This window comes from Bos indicus x Bos taurus, chromosome 26 (genome assembly GCF_003369695.1).
Source record: "Bos indicus x Bos taurus breed Angus x Brahman F1 hybrid chromosome 26, Bos_hybrid_MaternalHap_v2.0, whole genome shotgun sequence".
NCBI lineage: Eukaryota > Metazoa > Chordata > Mammalia > Artiodactyla > Bovidae > Bos > Bos indicus x Bos taurus.
The window spans coordinates 36,881,368-36,900,772 of NC_040101.1; the positions used below are offsets into that span (position 1 = coordinate 36,881,368).

At 55.0% G+C, this 19,405-nt stretch overlaps 2 protein-coding genes across 2 annotated transcripts; both read right to left on the reverse strand.

Moving 5' to 3' along the window:
• Positions 1 to 1,665: 1,665 nt before the first annotated feature.
• On the reverse strand, positions 1,666 to 5,799 carry LOC113884550 (cytochrome P450 26A1). Its single transcript, XM_027529178.1, has 7 exons — positions 5,020 to 5,799; positions 4,620 to 4,844; positions 4,083 to 4,373; positions 3,836 to 3,994; positions 3,221 to 3,355; positions 2,463 to 2,615; positions 1,666 to 2,202 (listed from the first exon to the last, which is right to left on the reverse strand). Exons 1-7 carry the CDS (start codon positions 5,206 to 5,208, stop codon positions 1,861 to 1,863), a joined length of 1,494 nt encoding a protein of 497 aa, XP_027384979.1. The 5' UTR covers positions 5,209 to 5,799; the 3' UTR covers positions 1,666 to 1,860.
• Positions 5,800 to 9,625: 3,826 nt separating this feature from the next.
• Positions 9,626 to 18,064, reverse strand: LOC113884513 (cytochrome P450 26C1). The gene is made up of 6 exons (XM_027529137.1): positions 17,671 to 18,064; positions 16,930 to 17,154; positions 16,167 to 16,442; positions 14,644 to 14,802; positions 12,470 to 12,799; positions 9,626 to 10,302 (listed from the first exon to the last, which is right to left on the reverse strand). Exons 1-6 carry the CDS (start codon positions 17,872 to 17,874, stop codon positions 9,925 to 9,927), a joined length of 1,572 nt encoding a protein of 523 aa, XP_027384938.1. The 5' UTR covers positions 17,875 to 18,064; the 3' UTR covers positions 9,626 to 9,924.
• Between the last annotated feature and the right edge of the window lie 1,341 nt (positions 18,065 to 19,405).

Genomic DNA, 19,405 nt, shown 5'->3' on the forward strand with positions numbered 1-19,405 from the left:
CACCTGCCCAGACCACGTGACCTGACCCATCTAAAGCCACACAGCAGCCACAGACATCAATCCTGCCTCACACTCACACACGTGGAAACCGCCTTCACTCAGTACTAAGCGCATTATCAAAGATTGTGTTTTTAATGTATTTTCAAGATAAATTTCTGTACTACTCTGTAATCGATGAATATAATTAGGCTAATTGCTTTGGGAAATGCAAGCCAGAAGCACTTTCCTCCAAGCTCTCGGGATAAAAATAAAGGCAGATTTTAAAAATTAAATTATATGATAAAATGGCTCAAATTTCCTTCTGCACTATGCTCATAGAGACACACGCTCACGGAGTCACCTAAGACGGTGTTTTGAAACACTGACTGTCCTCTGGCAAAAAGAGAAGTATTGAAACTCTTAAAAAATGACCTTGGATAAATTATCTGAAATAATGTCCTCAGGCTAGTGTGTTCCTAACTGGAATGATCCAGGGTGAATGTTACGGGGGGAAGAGTCAGCTTTGCACACCAAGGGAACTAAAGCTTTGACTGGAAAAAAAAAAAAACAACAAAACTGTATTTTCTCATTAAAAAAAAAAAGGCATTATAAGGTTATTATAAGGTATTATAAATTATTCTGTAAATACCCCTTAAAACATCAGAGGGTTCCAACTGAAGTTACAATCCAAGCTTCACCTAAAAAACTAAAGTCAGGTAGAACATGTAACTCTCATTGTAGTCAGAATTCTTTTCAAACACCTATTTAGACCACCCAGTTTTTCTGCAGTGTTGCCAGATTCTAAAATTGTAATGAAAATTTTAAAGTCCAAAACCGACAAGCCATCAGAGGTTCAGTAAGCAGATTGTGCCATTTCAAAACTGAAAATGTGCTTGCATAAGCAAGTCACCAGGCTAACCTTTCTGGATTGAGAGTCTGGCCTTCAGTTCAGAACATGGCTATGCCAGGGTCAGAAATGTGACAAAATTGCGCTTTCGCGGAGGTTAGCCAAGGTTCACAGGGTCATGACTGGGCCATTTTATCAGTCATGTCAGGCTCACACCCTATTGCCTGGCACAGATAAAAACTTTATCTGTCAGTTTGCTAAATCTACTCTTCCTGCCTCATTTTCAATAAAGAAAACCTGGATTCGCTTATCTAAACCAAAGACTGGCCTTTTCCAATACTGTTTTCATATGCAACTTCAGAGTAAAGGAAGCAGGCCAGTGATTTGGGGTCGTAGTCAATAACTTTGTCTTACCTGAAACTTTAATTTCAGAAAACAGTTCAAGCACTATGCAGTACCACAGATTTATGTGTATTAAATGTACTAATTATGAAAGTGTTATATTAGAAGAGGATCAACTCAAAGTGTTCTCTTTTCAAATTCAACTTTCTCTAAAGTAAAGCAAACCCCTTCTCATTTTTTAAATTAATTCTGATAGCTTTCCAAATACAGAATATAAACTATCATGGAAAAATTTACTAAATTACCTTTGGACACACACATATAATATATATTTTCTAATAACTATTAAGAGAAAAAAACAGGTAAGGTTTTTTCTTCCCAGAAAATAGATAGGCACAGATGACAAAGTCATGCCTGTAGACATTAGAAATCTAGTTAAATATATGAATATAAAACCGGTGAGTTTTTTCCCACAGGAATATTAAATGCAAGACGAGCACCTTCAGATTTTATTTTATTTGGAAACTATCCAAATTCATTATTTTAATATTTAAAGACTGTGGTACTGTAGAAGAGACACATAAATATTATAATATACATTTAAAAATTAAATATAATCAAATCAACACGACACTAGGTAAAAATGCCTATGTACACTTCAAATAAGTCTGAGGTCTGGGCTTTCTGGCCCATCAGATTTCCCCCTGGAAACGGGTGAACCTGGCCGGGAGATCATCCACAGGATACACAGTGGGACTCGTTTTCATTGTAGGAGGTCCATTTAGAAGCTGCCAGTCACAATGCCTGGCCAGCTCCACTGTAAATATTTTGAGAAGAATTTTTGCAAACTCTTTCCCTACACAGCTCCTAAGGCCTCCTCCAAATGGAATGAAGCTGAACCTGGATGCATCCTCTGGGTGAGGCAGCAGAAAGCGGTCAGGATTAAATTCCTCCTTGTTGGTGAAGATATCGGCAACATCATGAGTATCGCAGATACTGTAGATTACATTCCAGCCTTTGGGAATCTGGTATCCCTGCAAAAGATTATGATGTCCAAAGGGCTGACAAACTGAAATTCAACTGTCAACAGGAAAAAAAAAATCTAACACTTATATCCTTGGCGGAGTTTTGAGTTGAAAGAAAAGGAGGAAAGAGAGGTGGAGAGAGAAAAAAACACATTCAGGGGCAGGGCAATGTTATCAAAAGAAATGTAAGTCAAAGCACAGGAAACAAACGGAGATTTAAAACTACTACACAAAAGGTAGGGGCGGGTGAGAGAGAACTTTTAACTTACATTTAATTCAAAAGTCTTAAGGGCAACCCGAAACCCTCCTGGAACTGGGGGGTTCAGTCGAAGGGTCTCTTTAATAACACACCCAATGTACTTAAGCTGTTCCAAAATTTCCACATCCAACTTGTTGTCTTGATTGCCTTTGCAAAGTAAACCCTATCAAAACAGTCACACAGAGTGAACGGTTATTCTGCGCTCCAATAAAATCAGCCCAGCAGACGTAAACAGGGCTTAAGTGGCGGCTGGACCCAAAGAGCCTCATGATCCCAGAGTGTGGGGGGAACAAGGAGCAGCTAGTGACCATTTGCCTCCACCCCTGGGCCCAAACCATTATTTACAATTCCAAGATAATGCAGCTCACCAGTTAGAACCACCAAGTTTCTCCCCATCCCCCAGTCTCCACCAAGGCTGCTGGATGCCACCGCAACCCCCTAGGGGTTCCCATTCATGCCCTTGAACACACAGACCCAAGAAAGTCTGAAAATCTCCAAGGAGCCACCAAAAGTGGAGAAGAAACACAAGGTTGAACCCTGCCAGAGTGGGATCACAGCTCAAGATTCCTTCCTTCTTATTCACACAGTTAATTATCTTTCCCACCATCCAACCAACTCACCCTTAGCCCTGTACTTCCCAGATACTCAAGGAAGGCAGCACACTTAACTATTGGGAACTTGGCTAGAGAGCTGCTGAGGTTTTTAAGCTAATAGCCAGCCCCCCCTCAACTCATGCCAACACCCCACCCCCACTGCCAGTTTCCCTACCTTATTCTTCAGCTCCTCTCGAACTTTCTGGAGAACATGTGGGTAGAGCCCCAAGTAAGTGATCAGAGATGTAGCTGCACTGGCCGTGGTTTCATGCCCTCCAAAGAGAAGCTCTGTTGAAGATTGCTTTAATGCCTACAAGTGGATTAAGACCAACGTTTTGACAAGTCTGCATGCAATTTTACAGAGCAACTACTCAGAATAGAACTGAGGATTCAGGAGGGAAGATGAGAAGGGCTGAAAGTCGACTGACAGAAAATCCATTTAAACAAAATGCTAAGACCCTTTAGTTCAGCTAGAGCCGGAAAGGCCAGTAAGTTTCCACTCTCTTTGGAACTCTTAAAAGCGTTAGTTGTATTAAAGTCACCCAACATAACTCACATCTTGCAAATTCCAACTTTCCCTTTAAAACCTGAAAGGGATGGGCGACGAGGCCTCTCCGCAGAGCTCTGTAGACCCGGTATCTCAATCTTTGGGTCCAGTCCCTGGGGTCTGGGAGGGCTTCTCACTCTGGGAACCTGGGCCCCTCTGCGCGCACTTTGGAAACCCTAGGAATTGCTTTTGGGAAGCCAGGGGATCAAACTCCACCGTGCGGCTCCTGAAGCTGCGGCTTACCTGCATGTCCAGCCTCTCTCCTCTCTCCCAAGAGTGCTCGATCAACAACTGCAGGGCATCTTTGCAGCCCCCGCCCGCCTCCGCCGCCGGCAGCCTGCGGATCTTGGCGCGAATGTTCTCCTCGATGCGCGCGTGGATGAGGTCGCGCGCCTTCAGGCCCTGAGCGCAGAGAGCGCACCGCGGTGAGCAGACGTCCGGATCCCACGCCCCCGGAGCCCTAGCTCCGAACCCCACAAGGCGCCCTTACCCGGTACAGTCCGCTGAAGGGCACGTCTATGGGCAACGAGAAGAGATTGCGGGTCATTTCCTCGAAGGCCTCTACCAGCTGCTGCTCGTCTTCTCCGCCGCTCGCCAGCCGGGACTCGCAGCCCAGCAGGATGCGCATGGCAATGCGGAACATAAGGCGCTTCACCTGGGGGTAGACCAGGAGGCCGCGCTCGCCGCAGCTCAGCCATTGCTCCAAGTAGTTGCCCACTTCTTCGGCGATCACTGGCACGTAGCACTGAAGCGCCTCGCGGCTGAAGGCCTGCATAATCACCTGAACTCCGAGGAGGGAAGAGTATTAAAGCCCGGCCCCACCCGCCCCTCTTGCCTTCCAGGGTCTCCTAGACATCTACAACCCCACCAGACCCAAGGCACTTCCTGGCTGGGAAAGCTACACCGGGTTTGAGAGGGTCCCAGCCGATGCCTTATGCAGCTGGCGCTCGCCCAGCACCTATCTGCCCGAACCCCTTACTCGAATCGGGTCCCACTTCCTGTCCAGGCGCCGCCACCCCTCCCTCACCTTCTTGCGCTGCTTGTGCGAGGAATCGTGCAGGTTAGAGAGGCACCCAGAACCCAGGATGGTGCGCACTGACGCGGGCCAGTGGACCGACACCAGCCGGTGCTCTCCGAGCAAAATGCGCCGCACGTTGTCCGCTCCCATCACCCGCACCGTGGGCCGCCCGAACAGATGCGTCTTGTAGATGAAGCCGTATTTCCTGCGCTTCATCTGCAGGAACTTCCTTCGCTGCGAGAGGAAAGCGGAGGAGTGAGCGGGCGTGAGGGGGCGCCGGGGAGCGCCGAGCCTCCCGCCAGTCCTGATCCTGGCCCCAGTCACCTCCCTCCCGGGGGGCGCTTCAGTGGAAGTCTGGAACCGAGTCGGGCTCGGGAGAATCGTCCAATCCCGCCCCAAGCTCCCTTACCTGTAGCACCATCTGCAGTGTTTCCCCAAAGAAGGGGAAGCCCATCGTTCCGGGAGGCAAAGGGAGGGCACAGCTGCGGTCCCGGCTGCTCACGCAGTACAAGTCCCAGAGCTTGATCGCGGCCAGGAAGAGCAGCAGCGGCAGCACGAAGGTGCAGAGCGCACTGGCCAGCAGTGCCGGGAGCCCCATGGCGCGCCGCGACCTTCCGCGCCACCTGCCGCCACCCTCAGCGCTCTGAATCCCGCCGCGCGCCCGCTTTATAGGCGGCCCAGGTTGCTGCCCACGTTACCTTAGACAAATTAGTTCACCCAAAGTTCATCTTTAATTGCGGATTGGGCCCCTGGCTCCTCCCCCCGCGAGGCGCTGCCCAAATCTTTAACCGTTTGTTCCGCGCCGAGGCAGAGGCGGCGCCGTGGCGGCTTCTCTCGGAGCGCGCCTCCTGGGGCGCGGGGCTAGGAGCAGCCTGCTGCCCCCATACAAAGTGTGCGGGGCTCCCAGACGGCGGCAGGGGCTCCGGGGAGCGGAAACTCCACGCCCCGGGCTCCCTGGCGGTGTCTTCGGAATCTCTCCCGCCGGGTCCGACGGTAGGTCCCAGCCCAGAGCTTCCTGCACCCGCTTTCTGTTTTACAGGGCCCCCTTCCACCTGCAGAGGAAGTAAAGGGGAGTGCGTTCAGGGATCTTCAGCTGCCTTGTCCCGCAGGTGAGGAAATTGAGATCCAGAAGGCGGAGCAAAACGCAGGCCTCCTGACTCTTCCAGAGACCCCACAGAAGAGCCCAGAGCCAGGACCCAAGTGAGAGTTGGCGGGGATTCACGACCGGCTGACCACTAATTCCCAGATCCCCAAACCCCTCGAGGCTCACATCATGAAGTCTTGGAAGGTCCTACTTAAAGGTTCAAGAGAGCCTCCAGATCCCCAGGACTCCAGGTGCAACCCTGCTCAAGTCTGAGCCCTGACTCTGACTCCCTAGCCCGGGACCGCAGGGGCAATTCATCTGCGGCTCAGTGGCAAACAGCGCTCTGCAATCCGGCCAAAGCCGGATTCCGAGGGCCCTGGGGTTAGCAGCTCCAGCTAGGCAGAAGGGAAGAGGGTCCTTAATCCTCGCAGGATAAAGACACAGATGAGGAGGATGGATGGAAAGCCCAGAGTTTGGGCTCTGAGTCCCGGATCCATCTCTACTTGAATGATCTTGGGCAAGTCACCGCACATCCTTGAGCCCGTTTCCTCCTCCTTGATGTGAAGGTGATCTTTCCTGACCAGTCTACACCTACAGGTAGTTGTGAGTTTCCAAAAGTGGCTTATGGTTGCACATACCTTTCCCAGCCCCAGGCTGGGCTACCTTCGGCTAGGCTAAGGTTGCACATACTCTTCCCTACCCCCGGCTAGGCTACCTTACCAGGGTGACCTGGGATCTCCAGCTCCCACCCGGCAGAAACCCACCCAGAGGAGAGGGGGTGCTGGGTCCTAAACCCAGGCCTCTACCGGCCGCTGATTAAGAGTGTTGAGAGAATCCTGACTGGGAAGTGGGTCTTCTGGCCATTGTCCACCTATACGATTGGCCGCTCCTGCAGCCACAGCCTGGAGCTCGGACACTGCGAGAACCGCACGTGCGCTCCCCGTTTCCAACCCTGTCGAGCCAGTGGGACAGGGTCCGAACTTCCTCGGGCCAGTCAGGGCCATTCGCTCCCTCGGTTTCAACGCTGAACCCACCAGCCGCGCCGAAAACGAAACAATAATGTATAAGTTTGTTTAAAGCCGAAAAGCGGCTCTCACAGGAGCGAGTCTCACGCCTTGGAAAGCGTCCCTTGGAGATGGAAAACACTTTGATCCCGAGAGCTGTTAAGTTAAATACAAGACCTTCCCGCGTGGTCCCCCAACCGGGCGGGTCCGGCAATGTCTGCGGAGTCGCCGGGACCTCACGCTCGCAGAAACGTTCCACGCCTGGCTAGCCCCAGGATGTCTTTCGGAGAATCGGCGGTTCACCATAACCCTACACTGGTGTTTCAGAGGCTCCAGGGAAGGGTCTCGCCCACAATCGTTTCTTCAAATGAACTGACAACTGTAAACAGTGACAGACCACTTGGGGGCACCGGCTGGAACCGGGCGAGACGCCCTGGAGGTAATTCTCAGAAACCCTAGGCCCGCCCCTTTCTGGACGGTGCCTCCGGCCGGTGAGCAAAGCTGGCCAGCGGGGGCGTGACCTGGGGCCCAGTCCCAGTCCTCCGGCCTGACCCGCCTGTGACCCCTGCGGGCCGGACCGTGACATCTGAGTGAACTCTGCAGGGCCATCTCGCCAAGTTCAGCGCGCGCCGGGTCACAAGATGAGCGGGGCCTGCCCGCTGGAAATCGCCACAAAGGGGAAAAATGTTTTACTCTATCTGCCATTCAGACCCGCGTGGGCGACCAGGGGAAAGGATTAAATGGGATAGTGAAGAGCACTAAAGATCATCTTGAAGAGGGAAAGGGTCGGTAAATGACCAACCCAATAAGAACTTTGACCTAGAAACCTTACCAGGCTTTCTTGGGTGCTGGTGGGTAGAGAGAGGGCTTCGTTAGCTGGAAAACAAAATAATGTTTCTAAGATGTTTACAAAACAGACTGATGGTAAGGGTTAGTAGGGGTAGGGAGTAGTTTTTTGCTGGGCGGGGAGGTGAGCTCCTGACTGAGGTCAGCTGAAGCACCCCTCCCCCACTTTTCTCCCGTCAACACTTTCTTCCCTCGTCTTGAGCAGATTCCCACCCCTTCGGTTCTAAACCTCCTGTACTCTCTGCTTGGGGCTCTTCTATCCCCGGACACCCCTGGCTGGTTCCTTCCAAAGTCGAATGCCACTCTTTCCAGCCCCCAGCAGAGCCGCCAGGCACTCTGTATGACAGCCCTGTTTTATTCTCTCGAAACAGCTCTACCATCATCAGAATTATTCTTGCTCGTTTGTTAGTTTATTTACTGTCTCTTTCCTTTGCGAGCACACCAAGTCCAAGAGGGTAAGAATCGTATCTGCCCCTTACTCAGAGAATCAGAAGCAAGAGCTCTGATTTTCCTTGAAATGATGAGTCGATGTATCACTAGGAAGTCACAGTAAAACTGAAGCTGCCCTTTCAGAGGCTTATAGTTTAGTACAGACCACACAGCACGTAAATCAGGTATCTTGGAACCTGGGAAGTCCAGGCTTCTGAGAGCCCCGCCGCATCTATCTCTCCTCAAATCAGAATCAACCCCAAGCCCTGGTCTTCCCACCACCTCACCCTAGTGGAGCTTCTGAGATGAGATGTTGTCTCTGAAGCGTCAGGAGCGCCCTGAGGGCAGGCCTCAGATCTACCACTTTCACCGGCTCTGTGGCTCTGGCGCCTGCCTACAGATCCCATGGCGCCAGGGCCTGTGGTCAGCCGTGGGTGATGAATTGTTGCAGATGGGGTTATGACTGTGTCAGTTGAGCTCAGAAGGGCCCGCTGTGCTCCTGCTCCTGAGCTACTGGGCCCTGCCTAAGCCTGCTGCCTCCCCTTCCCTTCTGGCCCCAGGATCCACCTTAAGCCTAAGGTCAGGAGGGCACTTTCTGGTTCCTTCTGGTTCACTAAGGGGTCAGCTCAGGACTTGGAGGCAACTTCTCTGGCTCACCCATCATGTTCAACTGCCCCCAGCCTGTCCGAAGGTGGGCAGCAGGTTACAGCGTGTTAGGAAAAAAGGAGGCTCTTGGTTTAGATTTAAGCACTGTTGGGAACTTTTGTGTTGGAACCTAGGGATCACTATGAAAGGATAAAAGGCCAAGAGCTACATGGTGGCCACAGGCCAGAGACTGGAGCAGGGGGTAAGGGATGGGGTGGAGGAGAGCACTGGCTGAGTGGTCTAATCTCCGGCCTCAGTCTCTGCTTGTAATGAAGGAGGTTGAAGCAGTAAACCAGGGCGTCCCTGCAGTCAGCTATCATCTTGGAGATAATCTGTAGCTCAGTTCCCTGGGGCTATGCTCGAGAGTTTCCAGCAGCCTGGGCCCCAGGCTGTCCAGTTCCTAGCCCCTCTCTGGGTATATGAAGGGCAGGCCCTTCTGGGGAGGGGGTCTTTCTTGAGTCTCTGCCAGCTCCATCCCACTTTCCCACCGAGGAGCAGCTGCCCAGCTAAGCTGCAGCCTTCTCACTCAACTACTGCCAGGAAACGATTTCTCGGCCTTCCTGTTTTGGGTACAAATACCCCAAACCTCTCTGATTATGTCTCAACCTCCCATGAAAATAATCCAGCCTTAGAATCCTCTCGGTGTACCTATTCTCTCCTGTATAAATGGAAAGATTATATGCGTTCTTGAACTAGGAATTTTTCTTTTAAGAAATCGCCAGTAGAATCCGGAGCTGTTGATCCTGTTTAGAGCCCTGAAAGCGCCCGCAATTCTGGGTTTCTGCCGAGACAGGCAGAGTGGCCAGGGCGCACCTAGCGGAGGCCAGCTGCCTGAGGGCCTTCCGTTGGGCGCCTTCTCAGTGTCTTCCTATGGCCCAAAGCCAGGCCAGATATGCCCTCCTGGCGTCCCCGCTTCCTCGCTACAGTTGCGGGCCCTCCCTCATTCGACGGCCCACCCCACCCCACCTCCCCACGACCCATGCCTCCTCCCCAGCTTGAATCCTAGGGGGAATTTTTCCACCATCCCTGCTTTGAAATCCTGGGAAAGGCATAAGAGACTTGGGCCACCACCTTTCCTCCCTAAGGGCGCGAAGTGCTGGAGGCACCATCCCACCAGCCAGGACGCTTCACCAAGTGCGGTGGCGGTGGTTCATGAGTCTCCTCCCTCAGAGTCGGACACAGAGCTGCGTTCAGTAACCTTCTGATGAATGAGAGCGCGCCGGACCCGGCATTGGAGAACGGCAGATGGGCGGCGCCGCAAGCGCGCCGCAGCCGCTGGCCAAGCCAGGTTCCACAGCGCAGCAAGTCAGAGGCGTTGCCCATCCTGCGCCGCCGGAGACGCAAGAGGGTGGAAAAAGAGCCGCAGCCCGTCCACCGGGTGCACAATGGGCACGGTCTGCATGGCGGGGAAGGCAGGCGTGGCCAGTTCCCAGCGCGCCGTGCGCACCAGCTCCACCGCGAGCAGCTGGAGCACGGTCTGCGCCAGCTCCTGGCCAAGACAGCTGCGCGCACCACCGCCGAACGGGATATAATGAAAGCGGCCGGCGGCGCCCAGTGCATCGTCGCCCGCAGTGCCGAAGCGCTCTGGGTCGAAGCCCTCCGGCGGGCTGCGGTACACTGCGGCCGTCTCGTGCGTGTCTCGGATGCTGTACATCACGTTCCACCCCTTGGGGATCTGGTAGCCCTGCGGGGAGGTGAGGAGACCCGCCTGACCACCAGGCACCCGGAAACCCAGCCCTCACCGATCCTTCATCAAACAGGCTTCCAAACGGGCAGGGACGTGCGTCTTAACCGGAAACTAGGATACTGCTTTGCATTCCCGTCTGTTTCAGCTCCTTCTCTGGTGAGCTGTGTGACGTTGGCTACATCATCTCTGAGTCTCAGTTTCTTAAGTGATCAAGTGAGACCAAAAATGCCCACTTTGTTGTGAGGACTCAAATAACGGGTCTGACATATGTATTAGGGGTCAGTGAGTGTGCTCTGTTACTGTTCACTGTTTTCTCTGTTTTCTTCTCACATTAGGAGACCTAAATTCGAGTCCTGCATGTACCAGCTGCCTGCGTCAGAGCAAAGCAAACGACAGCTCCTTTACAGTCATCTCAATTTTTCAGCTCTTTACACTCAACTGAAAACTGCCTCTCTGTACTCACTAGCCATGAGCTGTACATAACCTTCAGATCCAGTAGCCACACTCTGAGAAGGTGCATGTGAGGATTAAATTGTTGGAAGGAAGCTTAAAATGATGAAGGCTTTCATGTTCCCTCAGCTCACCTCTTTTTCAACTATTCCACTTTTGAGAGGTCTTCCAGCCCCGACTATCCGGCTTCCTTGCTCGAACAGGCTTCAGGAGAGCCTTCCTCTCAACGGGCAAATAGAAAATCTTGAAATCATCAAGGCGTGCCCTCTCCTCTCTAGGCCTCAGTTTTCCCATCTGGCTGAGACCCCACCCCTATTCACTCCGGTGGTCCAGTGCTCTTCTACCTTGGTTTCCCTACGTCTTGCACCCCAGGCCTGCTCAGTGGTGTCTGAACTCCAAAATTCAGCATCCCAGACACTACTAAACACCTCACTAACCCACCTACCTTTGGGCCACGCCGTCTTGGTGACATGTGGTCCCCATCTGAGCCTTTCACTGCTCCAGTTCAAATGCCAGTTCCCAAAATGTTTTGGTATCATTCAGCTAGAGGTCACTCTCTTCTTCACACCAGTTTGTGATGAAGTTGCTGGCTCTGCCCCCCTTTCTTTCCACAACAGCGCCTCAAGGGCAGAATCTCTTTCTCTTGTTCAGTTGCTAAGTCGTGTCTGACTCTTTGCCACACTGTGGACTGCAGCATGCTAGACTTCCCTGTCCTTCACTAACTCCAGGAGTTTGCTCAAATTCATGTCCTTTGAGTCCGTGATGCAATCCAGTCATCTCATCCTCTCAAATTCTGGCATGCAATGGGGATACTGACTGTTTAAGGCGAAGGGGAGAAGGTGCCCACTCTGCCTGGAGCTGCCCAGGGATCGGGCTGGGGGTGGGGAGGTGCAGCGGCAAACACCCTCAGTTTGGCAGCGTTAGCGTTCCCCTCCCCCGAGTTAAAGTTGGAAGGGACCAAGGCAGCTTCCCTCCAGAGAGCAAACTGAGGCCCAGAGTGAGAAGGGAATTAGCCAAGGTCATACAGAGACGGAGCCGGGCCTAAACCTTAACTTTCTTGCCCCGCTCAAGCCAACCAGATCACTACCCATATTTTAATAATCCCGTTTTCCTGGAACCTGGCCTCAGCCAGAACCCTGGACAGGTAGCAATGATTGGTCCCTTTATCTTGTGAGAGTGCCAGAGAAATGGAGCACAGGACAGAGTGGGCGGCTCTTTGTGCACTACCCAGGCTCACTGGCTGAAAGGGGAGTGCTGGGCAGAGAAAAGGATGATTTTATTCTAAAACTGGCCTCTGAGTTGACTACCCAGACAGCAGTCAAAATCTTCGCAGGTGGCGCTAGTGGTAAAGAACCCACCTGCCAATGCAGGAGACGCGAGACGTGGGTTCCATCCCTGGGTTGGGAAGATCCCCTGGAGGAGGAAATGGAACCCATTCCACTATTCTTGCCTGGAGAATTCCGTGAACAGAGCAGTCTGGAGGGCTACAGTCCATGGGATCGCAAAGAGTCGGACACGACTGAAGCAATTTAGCACATAGCCCGGGGTCCCTAACCTTGCTTTGCGTCCTCAACTGTGGTTCCGGGAAACGTGATCGGATTCAGCCCATTTTCCAGGAGGCCCGGAAAAGGGAAAAGGAGACAGCGCCGTCCTAACCCCTACCCCACCTCCCAGCGGCCGGCTGCAAGGCGGGGCGGGCGAGCAGCGCACTTACGTCGAGCTCGAAGGTGCGCAGGGCTGTCCGATAGCCCCCGGACACCGGCGGCAGGAGGCGCAGCACCTCCTTGACCACGCAGCCGACGTAGCGCAGGTGGCCCAGCGCCGCCAGGCTGAGGTCGGGCTCGCAACCGCAGTCGGGCGGGGGCCCAGCGCCGCCCCCCGAGGCCGCCGGCGCGCAGCCGCACGCGCGCCCCAGCCCCTGTGCCGCCAGCTCCTGCTGGATCTTGGCGATGGCTGCGGGGTGCTGCAGGAGTAGCAGGACGAGGGACGTGCTGGCACTGGCCGTGGTGGAGAAGGCGGCGAAGAGGAGCTCCACAGCTGATTCCTGCAAGACAGCCCAGGGGCGCTGTCTCCATTAGCCGGTTCTCAGGCTGTGGTGCAGGGGCCCCCACATTTGCCATTGCGCACAGGCCAGATCGCAGAGTGCTCGGAGGCACGGCTACCTGGGAGGGTCTGGGAGTGGACTGAATCCCAAGTCCGCCACCTGGGGAAACCACAGATAGCCTTGGGAGGTTCCCATAGATAATGCCAGAACTTTTTTGGTGTAGTGTTCTTAGTGCTTTAAGGGAATTAAGTCATTGGATTCTCACCCGCAGTGTGTGTGGCACAGTTTCTGCCCGTTTTACTGAGGTTCTGAGAGGTGCCCAAGGTCCCTTCAGTCACCAAGCCCAGTAGTCAGGGCCAGGAGTCCAGCACTCTTAACCATGCAGTGTTGCCGACAATGCAGCTGGCCCTCCTGACCGGGACTGCTGCGGAATTAACCAAGGCACCTGCAGCAGCAGAAGCAGCAGCCTGGCACCAAAGTGAGCATCGTGGTCCCCTTCCCGCTTAGTGGTGGTCCCAGTGAGTGACTGCACTGCTTCCCCATCTGCACTGTCTGGAGGCTTCATCATCCAGGCCCCAGTCTTCACTGCCTGCCTGTGCCCTCCTCCCAACTCCTGGTATGGTGTCTTCCTTCCTGGCAGCAGCAGGTGTGTGTTTACACCCTGATGGATGTGATCACAGGGTGAATGCGGTGCCCTCCTCTCCAGCAGAGGCTATGTTTGCTCATTGTATAGAGTCTGGCACTGAATAGGTAGAATCTGCCTGTGGAATGAATGAGCTGATCCAAGGCTAACTGGCTGTTCTGGAGAAGATGGGGAGCTGGGACGGAGACCCTGGGGCTCCAAGGTCCTTCCTGACCAGCCAGAACTGAAGATTTCTGGCTAGTGGGTCCCTTCCTGAGAACCTGGACAGTGTTGTCATGCCCTCCCCAGCTCTGCCAAGGCAGAGGGAGTGTCCACGTCTTTCCATACCACTCCCCTTCCCAGCCTAGAACTATTCCTATCTGCCGGCTCCCCCACGACTCACCAGCACCCTGCTCATCTACTTCTAACCCCTTGACTCTTCCAGACTTCACAACCACCCAGAAGTTAGGAAAGAGATTGTTCGTCCCATTTTCAGAGAAGACACTCAGGCTCAGTGGCTCGCTAGTGGGAAAATGAGTGTCAGAGAAAGGATGGAAGCTGCTGATGGAAGGGATGAAGTGTTTCCATTTCTAACTCCCCTGCCCGCTGCCCCCCCCCCTCCCCCAGCCGCTACATTCCTTTTTGGGTTCTCGAGCAGGTGGGCCCAGGGGTCATTCCAAAGCTCCCCTCCTTACTTCCACTGCATGTGTTCTATGCATACATGGGGGAGGGGGTGGCAGTTTCTAATTCTCCAGTAGATGCTCAGTGGCAAAACAGACCAGTACCCGAGGTACCAGGTGCCGAGCTGGCTCATGGATGCGTAGATTTGGGGAGGAAAGGGGACACTTGAAGGAATTGTGGAATTTGACCCTGAACCCTTAGGATTTGTAGAGAAAAGGGGTGAACAAAGCGGCATAGGCAGGCAGACTGCAGAGGAGAAAGCATGAAGTGACAGGGAAGTGGGGAAGAGGAGAGCTGTTTGCTGCCAGAGGCTGTAAGGGAGGGCCTAGGATTCATGCCTTCGCTTGGCCCAAAGCCACAGAGGTAGGGGGTGCGGCTGAGCCAGGACTGGACCCAGGTCTCCTCTTTCCCTCACCCTGAGGAGTGTCTGTGGCTCCAAGTGGGGCCAAACAGGATGTTGCTCTGTTGTTCCAGGGATTCAGCCTGTGTGTAGAGACCTGCTATACATGCAAAAGAGGGGAGGAGAAATCCGGCCACATACCTTCAGTTCCTGCACTGAGAGCTCATGGCCCAGTTCCCTAGTGCTGTGGATGATCCCATCGAGGGCATCGCCTGGCTCCACAGCAGTCTTGTCTTCAAGAAGCTTCTGTGCAATGGCCTCCTCCAGGTGCCGATGCAGCTGGTCCCGGGCCCGAATGCCCTGATGTGTGGGGAGACAAGGGAGTTGGGGTAGGAAGGCAGAGGGGGCTAGCCCTGGACACCTACCCCCCACATCTTCCCAGTGCTGGTCTGGCTCTGCTGAAAGCTAGCATTAACAGATTCCCAGCTCAGCTCCACATTGTAGAAGGGACTCAATATAAAGGCTCAGGAATTTGTCCTTTACCCTCATACACCATTCTCTCTTGATGATCACAAGCCCCTCTTTGGAGCAAGGCAAACAGTTTACTGTCCTCCTAAGGGGAGGATGCTGAGGCTCAGAGAGGTCAAGCAATTGTCCAGGGTCACGCAGCTTCAAGTGTCTGTGCTTGGCAGATTACCCAGCCTGGGAGTTAGCCCACCGCCCTTCTCCTGCCTGCAGGGGCGGTTGGCACCGGTGCAGAGAGGAAGGGACACCTTGATGTACTCAGGAAAGCTCTGGCTTAAAGAACACTACTGGAAGTTCTAAACATTAGCCTTTGTAAAAAGGGATAGCCAGGAGGGCTGGGGTGGTCCCCCAGAGTTCAGGGAGCAAGCACAGTGAGAAAGCATCTGCCAGGGGAAGCATTTTGAGCACATCGGCTTCTTATCAGGGGAGACCGAGATGGGGTAGGGAGGTGTCAAATCTTGCCTCTGCCCCTACTAGCTGTGTGATCTTGGGCAAGTCATTTAACCTCTTGGAGCTTCAGTTTCTTCATCAATTAAATGAGAATAATATTTTGAGGAGGATTAAATCAGAAAAACGTACCCGAGGCAATCGGTCCATATATCAGGTCCCTTTACACATAACTATTATTTTTAATTGGGTGAATGAAAACCAGGACATTGGCACAGTAAGAAGCCCCAGATCAGTTGCTCTCTAAGTCCGGCCCATTGCTCTGAAGTTTGAAGAGGCCATGGTTCTCTAATCCGGAAACTAGCGGGCCTGGGGCCGCGGGCGCTGAGCCGACACCCACCCCTCTCCAACCCCGGCTGGCGCCGGCCTGGGCCGGGGGCGTGTCTGCGGCCCTTGTGCTCCCATCCGTTGCCCAGCCTCGGGGCTTCCAAAGAGGCGCTGCAGGCCGGGCCTGGAGGCGCCGCTCTGAGGAGGGGCTGGGGCGACTGGCTGGGCTCCCGCCACCGAGACCCAACGTCGGGAAGCCCGCGGCTGCTGGGGCTGGAGCTCGTCCCGCCAGGCGTGGTCCAGAGAGGGTGTGTGGCCCGCCCCGGCTCACACAGCGAGTCAGGACAGAGACCAGCCCCAAGGCCCACCGCCACCATGCCGCCTCCCCACACTAGGCAGAGCCTCCATCTCCCAGCAGAGGTGATGCCTATGGCGCACCAAGGGAGCCTCAAAGGGAAGGTCTGGGGCGGGCGGGGCGGCAGTACCTTGCGCAGGCCGCTGAAAGGCACATCGAGGGGCAGGGAGAAGAGGTTCTCCACGAACTGCTCGAAGGTCCGGGCCAGCTCAGAGCACTGCGCCTCGTCTAGCCGTAGCCCCAGCAGGATGCGCGCGGCCATGCGGAAGGTGAGCGCTTTAGCGGCCTCATAGACAGCGACCGGCCCGCGGGCCGCGCACCAGGAGCGCACCTCCCGCCGCAGCGCCCTCTGCAGGCGAGGCACGTAGCACTCCAGTGCCGCACGGCTGAACGCTCGAGCCAGGATCTGAGGGGAACGCACAGGGTCAGCCCTGCCAGCCGTCCGGTTTCCTCTGCTCCACGACTCCAGCGGAGCCAAGAGGCCAATTTCGGCCCCTTCTTCCTCTTCTAAGCGACCCGGACCCAAATGTGTTGGGTTTTGCTCTCGCCATTCCCTCTAGTTCTTGTCTGATGTACACAGTGCCTCCTCTCCATCCAGGCTCCAGGGGCCACCTACTCCAGGAAGTCGTCCCTAACACTGAGTTTGAATTTCCGTCGGTTCTGGCATCAGAGTCGCATAAGATAGAAGATGAAAGGATCTTTAAGTCCCAGTCCTGGCCTTATAAGCCAAACCCGGAGAAGGTAAGGGACTACCAACCCAATGCCACCCACTTGTCAGGGGCCCTGGTCAGGTTCACAGTGTATGCCTAACACCTCGCCCCGGCCTGGCCCACGGCAGCCGCTCAGAAGCCGCGGGTCCGACGTCCCGACGGCCGCTTCTGTTTTGGGCTCACCTTCCGCCGCTGCCGGTGCGACTCTCCAACCGCGCCGAGCAGAGTGTGCGAGCCCAGAAGGATGTGCGCACTCTGCGGCCACTGGCTACGCACAAGGCGGTGCTCACCCAGCAGGACTGTGCGCACGTTCTCCGCGCCGCTCACGCGGATCACTGGCCTGCCCAGCAGGTGCGTCTTGAACACCGTCCCGTAGCGCTCCCTGCGAGAGCTGTGGAAGCGCGAGCCCTGCGAGCCAGGAGCGAAGAGGGATGGGGCCACTGGGTCTCGGCTGCGAAACTAGCCCAGGGATCCCAACTGCCTCTTGATAAAAACCTCCTGCTCCAGGCTGGCATCTTCTTCTTTACAAAATGGTCTCAAAGGTGCCTGGCGACTGACTACCCTACGGGGATGTACATGCTCCCGTTCCCATTGGTGAGATGGGGAAACAGAGGCTTAGAATGGGGACCTGAGTGCCAAATAGCCCATGGCTGAGACGTGCCCCTGACTCCCGATTCAATGGTGGCAGGACATAGGGCCCTAGAACCCCTCTGTTCATCCCTGCGTGGCGTCGGGTCTTAGGTTGTGCTGGAGAGAACCCCAGTGACACACGGTCCCTTCGAGGGAGAAGCTGGGTAGAGGGGAGGGCTGTATATGCTCCCTGGAGCCCTGGGCGACAGAAGGAGAATGGCTACGAGCCCTGGGAACCTTGAGAGGCAGTGGGGGACAGAGAAGAACAAGGTGCGGAAACGACCGAGTGCTCACCTGAACTAACCAGTGCAGCGTTTCCCCGAAGAAGGGCCAGCCCATGGAGCCTTTGGGCAGGGGCAGGGCAGAGGCTCGGTCCCGACTCAGCGTCCAGCGGAGAGTCCAGAGGTGCTGCGCCAGGCTGAGTAGCAGTCCCGCGCCCAGGAGCGCGGTGCCCACCGCCCCCAGCGCGGACAGGCAGCTCAGCCCCCAGGGTAACATGGCGAGCCTGCGGGGGACGGGTCGCTCTAAGCGCAGGAAGCGCCGGAGCTGCGGCGCGCAGTGCTCACCTGTTCTGTCCGGAAAGGGCCCGGGGGCCTGGGGACCAAAACTGAGATTTACCAGGGGCTTCGCTCTACAAGCAGAGGGGCAGCGGAGGATCTCAGTGACCACGCGCCCTTAGGGAACGTGCCTTCATAGAGACCCGCGAGCTCAGGACTTTTTCCTGAGTCGGATGGCTCCCGGGCCAAAATGCCACCTCCTTGCGGGGGTGAGGGCTGCCTCAGGACCGCTCGCGCCGAGCACCTCCCACCGCCCTGGGTCAGCATTCCTTCGACAGAAGCAGCGAGGGAGGGCAAAGAGAGGAGCAACTCACCGGCTTGCCAACGAGGGCTGCGCTCACCCGGGTTGTGTAGACCCCCGCCCACCTCTCTCTTCTCCAGCCTTTTAACCCTTCTCGGCCTACCCCGGCAACATTTATATAGATACTGGATTGCTCCCTGCGGATTGCTCCCGATCCACACGACGTGACGCGCCTCTGCATATTTAAGGCGCTCCACGCAGGGTAATGATTGGAGGCGGTGGGCAGCGGCGAGCTCTCCGGGGGGCTGGTGTGGGGAGTGGCAGTAACTGCTGCGCTACAGCTCAGCCGGTGCCGTGCCCGACGCAGATCCTCGGGCGGGGCCTGCGGTTTCGCGCCAAGAACTTCCCGACTCCAAGCAGGAGCTCGGCGAGTGGACTGACCTAGCGCAGGGAGCTAACGGGGGCTCTCTCTAACTTCCAGGTGCGGGTTCCCAAGGCTCCCACGGCACTACAAGGTTAAAAGGGATAGGGGTTCTCCACTTTGCTCTGCTTTTATTTCAGGGAAATTGCGGTCTTCGATGCCTGCTTTGGCATCGCAAGCGCCTACAAAGGACGGCCTGGGTTGCGATTCTTAGACATCCCCTCCCCTCCGAGGTCTCCGGTCCACCACTTCCAGAATCCTTCAAAAGGGGGTAGTGTCACTGCTCCAAAGCTTCACGGAGACTCCCCCTAACCCCACGAGGAGCAGATACCCCCGGGCGCCTTTCGGGTCTCGAGGACCAAATTCACCGATCCCTCCCCCTTTGTATCCTTCCATCCCATTAGGCTACATAGTTGCTTTTCGGGCTTTTTGTGGGGCCCTAAATGCCCAGGACTCGGGCGTCCTAGTCACTACGGCTCAACCCAAGGGGTGTGCGTGTTGCGGGGCGGGGTGGTGGTGGGGATTGCCGGGTGCTTGTTTGCCTGAGAAAAGTAAACTCCTCAAGACCATCGCCGGTGCGAACCCACAGTTGTCTGCTCCAAACAGTGAAAAGGCGGCGTCTCTCTGAATCGGGGACGCCTCAGCCCAAGCCGGGGAGACGTCCCAAGTGCCCTGGAGGGCTGGGTAAGGCACTCGAGGGCCACCGCTTTCCAGTCCTCAAAGAGAACTAGCAGCTCGCCGTCTCCAGTAACTTCCAGAATGTATTGTATTGTACCTAGAAGTAACCATGCTTTCCATATAATATTTTTT

What these genes read in the sequence shown, in the direction of transcription:
- LOC113884513 (XM_027529137.1), bottom strand. Translation starts at nt 17,874, where the DNA reads ATGTTACCCTGGGGGCTGAGCTGCCTGTCCGCGCTGGGGGCGGTGGGC. An exon ending in CGCTGCACTGGTTAGTTCAG is followed by an intron (nt 17,155 to 17,670) that starts GTGAGCACTCGG and finishes CCTGGCTCGCAG; the next exon opens with GGCTCGCGCTTCCACAGCTC. An exon ending in CGCACCGGCAGCGGCGGAAG is followed by an intron (nt 16,443 to 16,929) that starts GTGAGCCCAAAA and finishes CGTTCCCCTCAG; the next exon opens with ATCCTGGCTCGAGCGTTCAG.
- LOC113884550 (XM_027529178.1), bottom strand. Translation starts at nt 5,208, where the DNA reads ATGGGGCTCCCGGCACTGCTGGCCAGTGCGCTCTGCACCTTCGTGCTG. An exon ending in GAGAGAGGCTGGACATGCAG is followed by an intron (nt 3,356 to 3,835) that starts GTAAGCCGCAGC and finishes ATCCACTTGTAG; the next exon opens with GCATTAAAGCAATCTTCAAC. An exon ending in GAGAGGAGCTGAAGAATAAG is followed by an intron (nt 2,616 to 3,220) that starts GTAGGGAAACTG and finishes CTGTTTTGATAG; the next exon opens with GGTTTACTTTGCAAAGGCAA.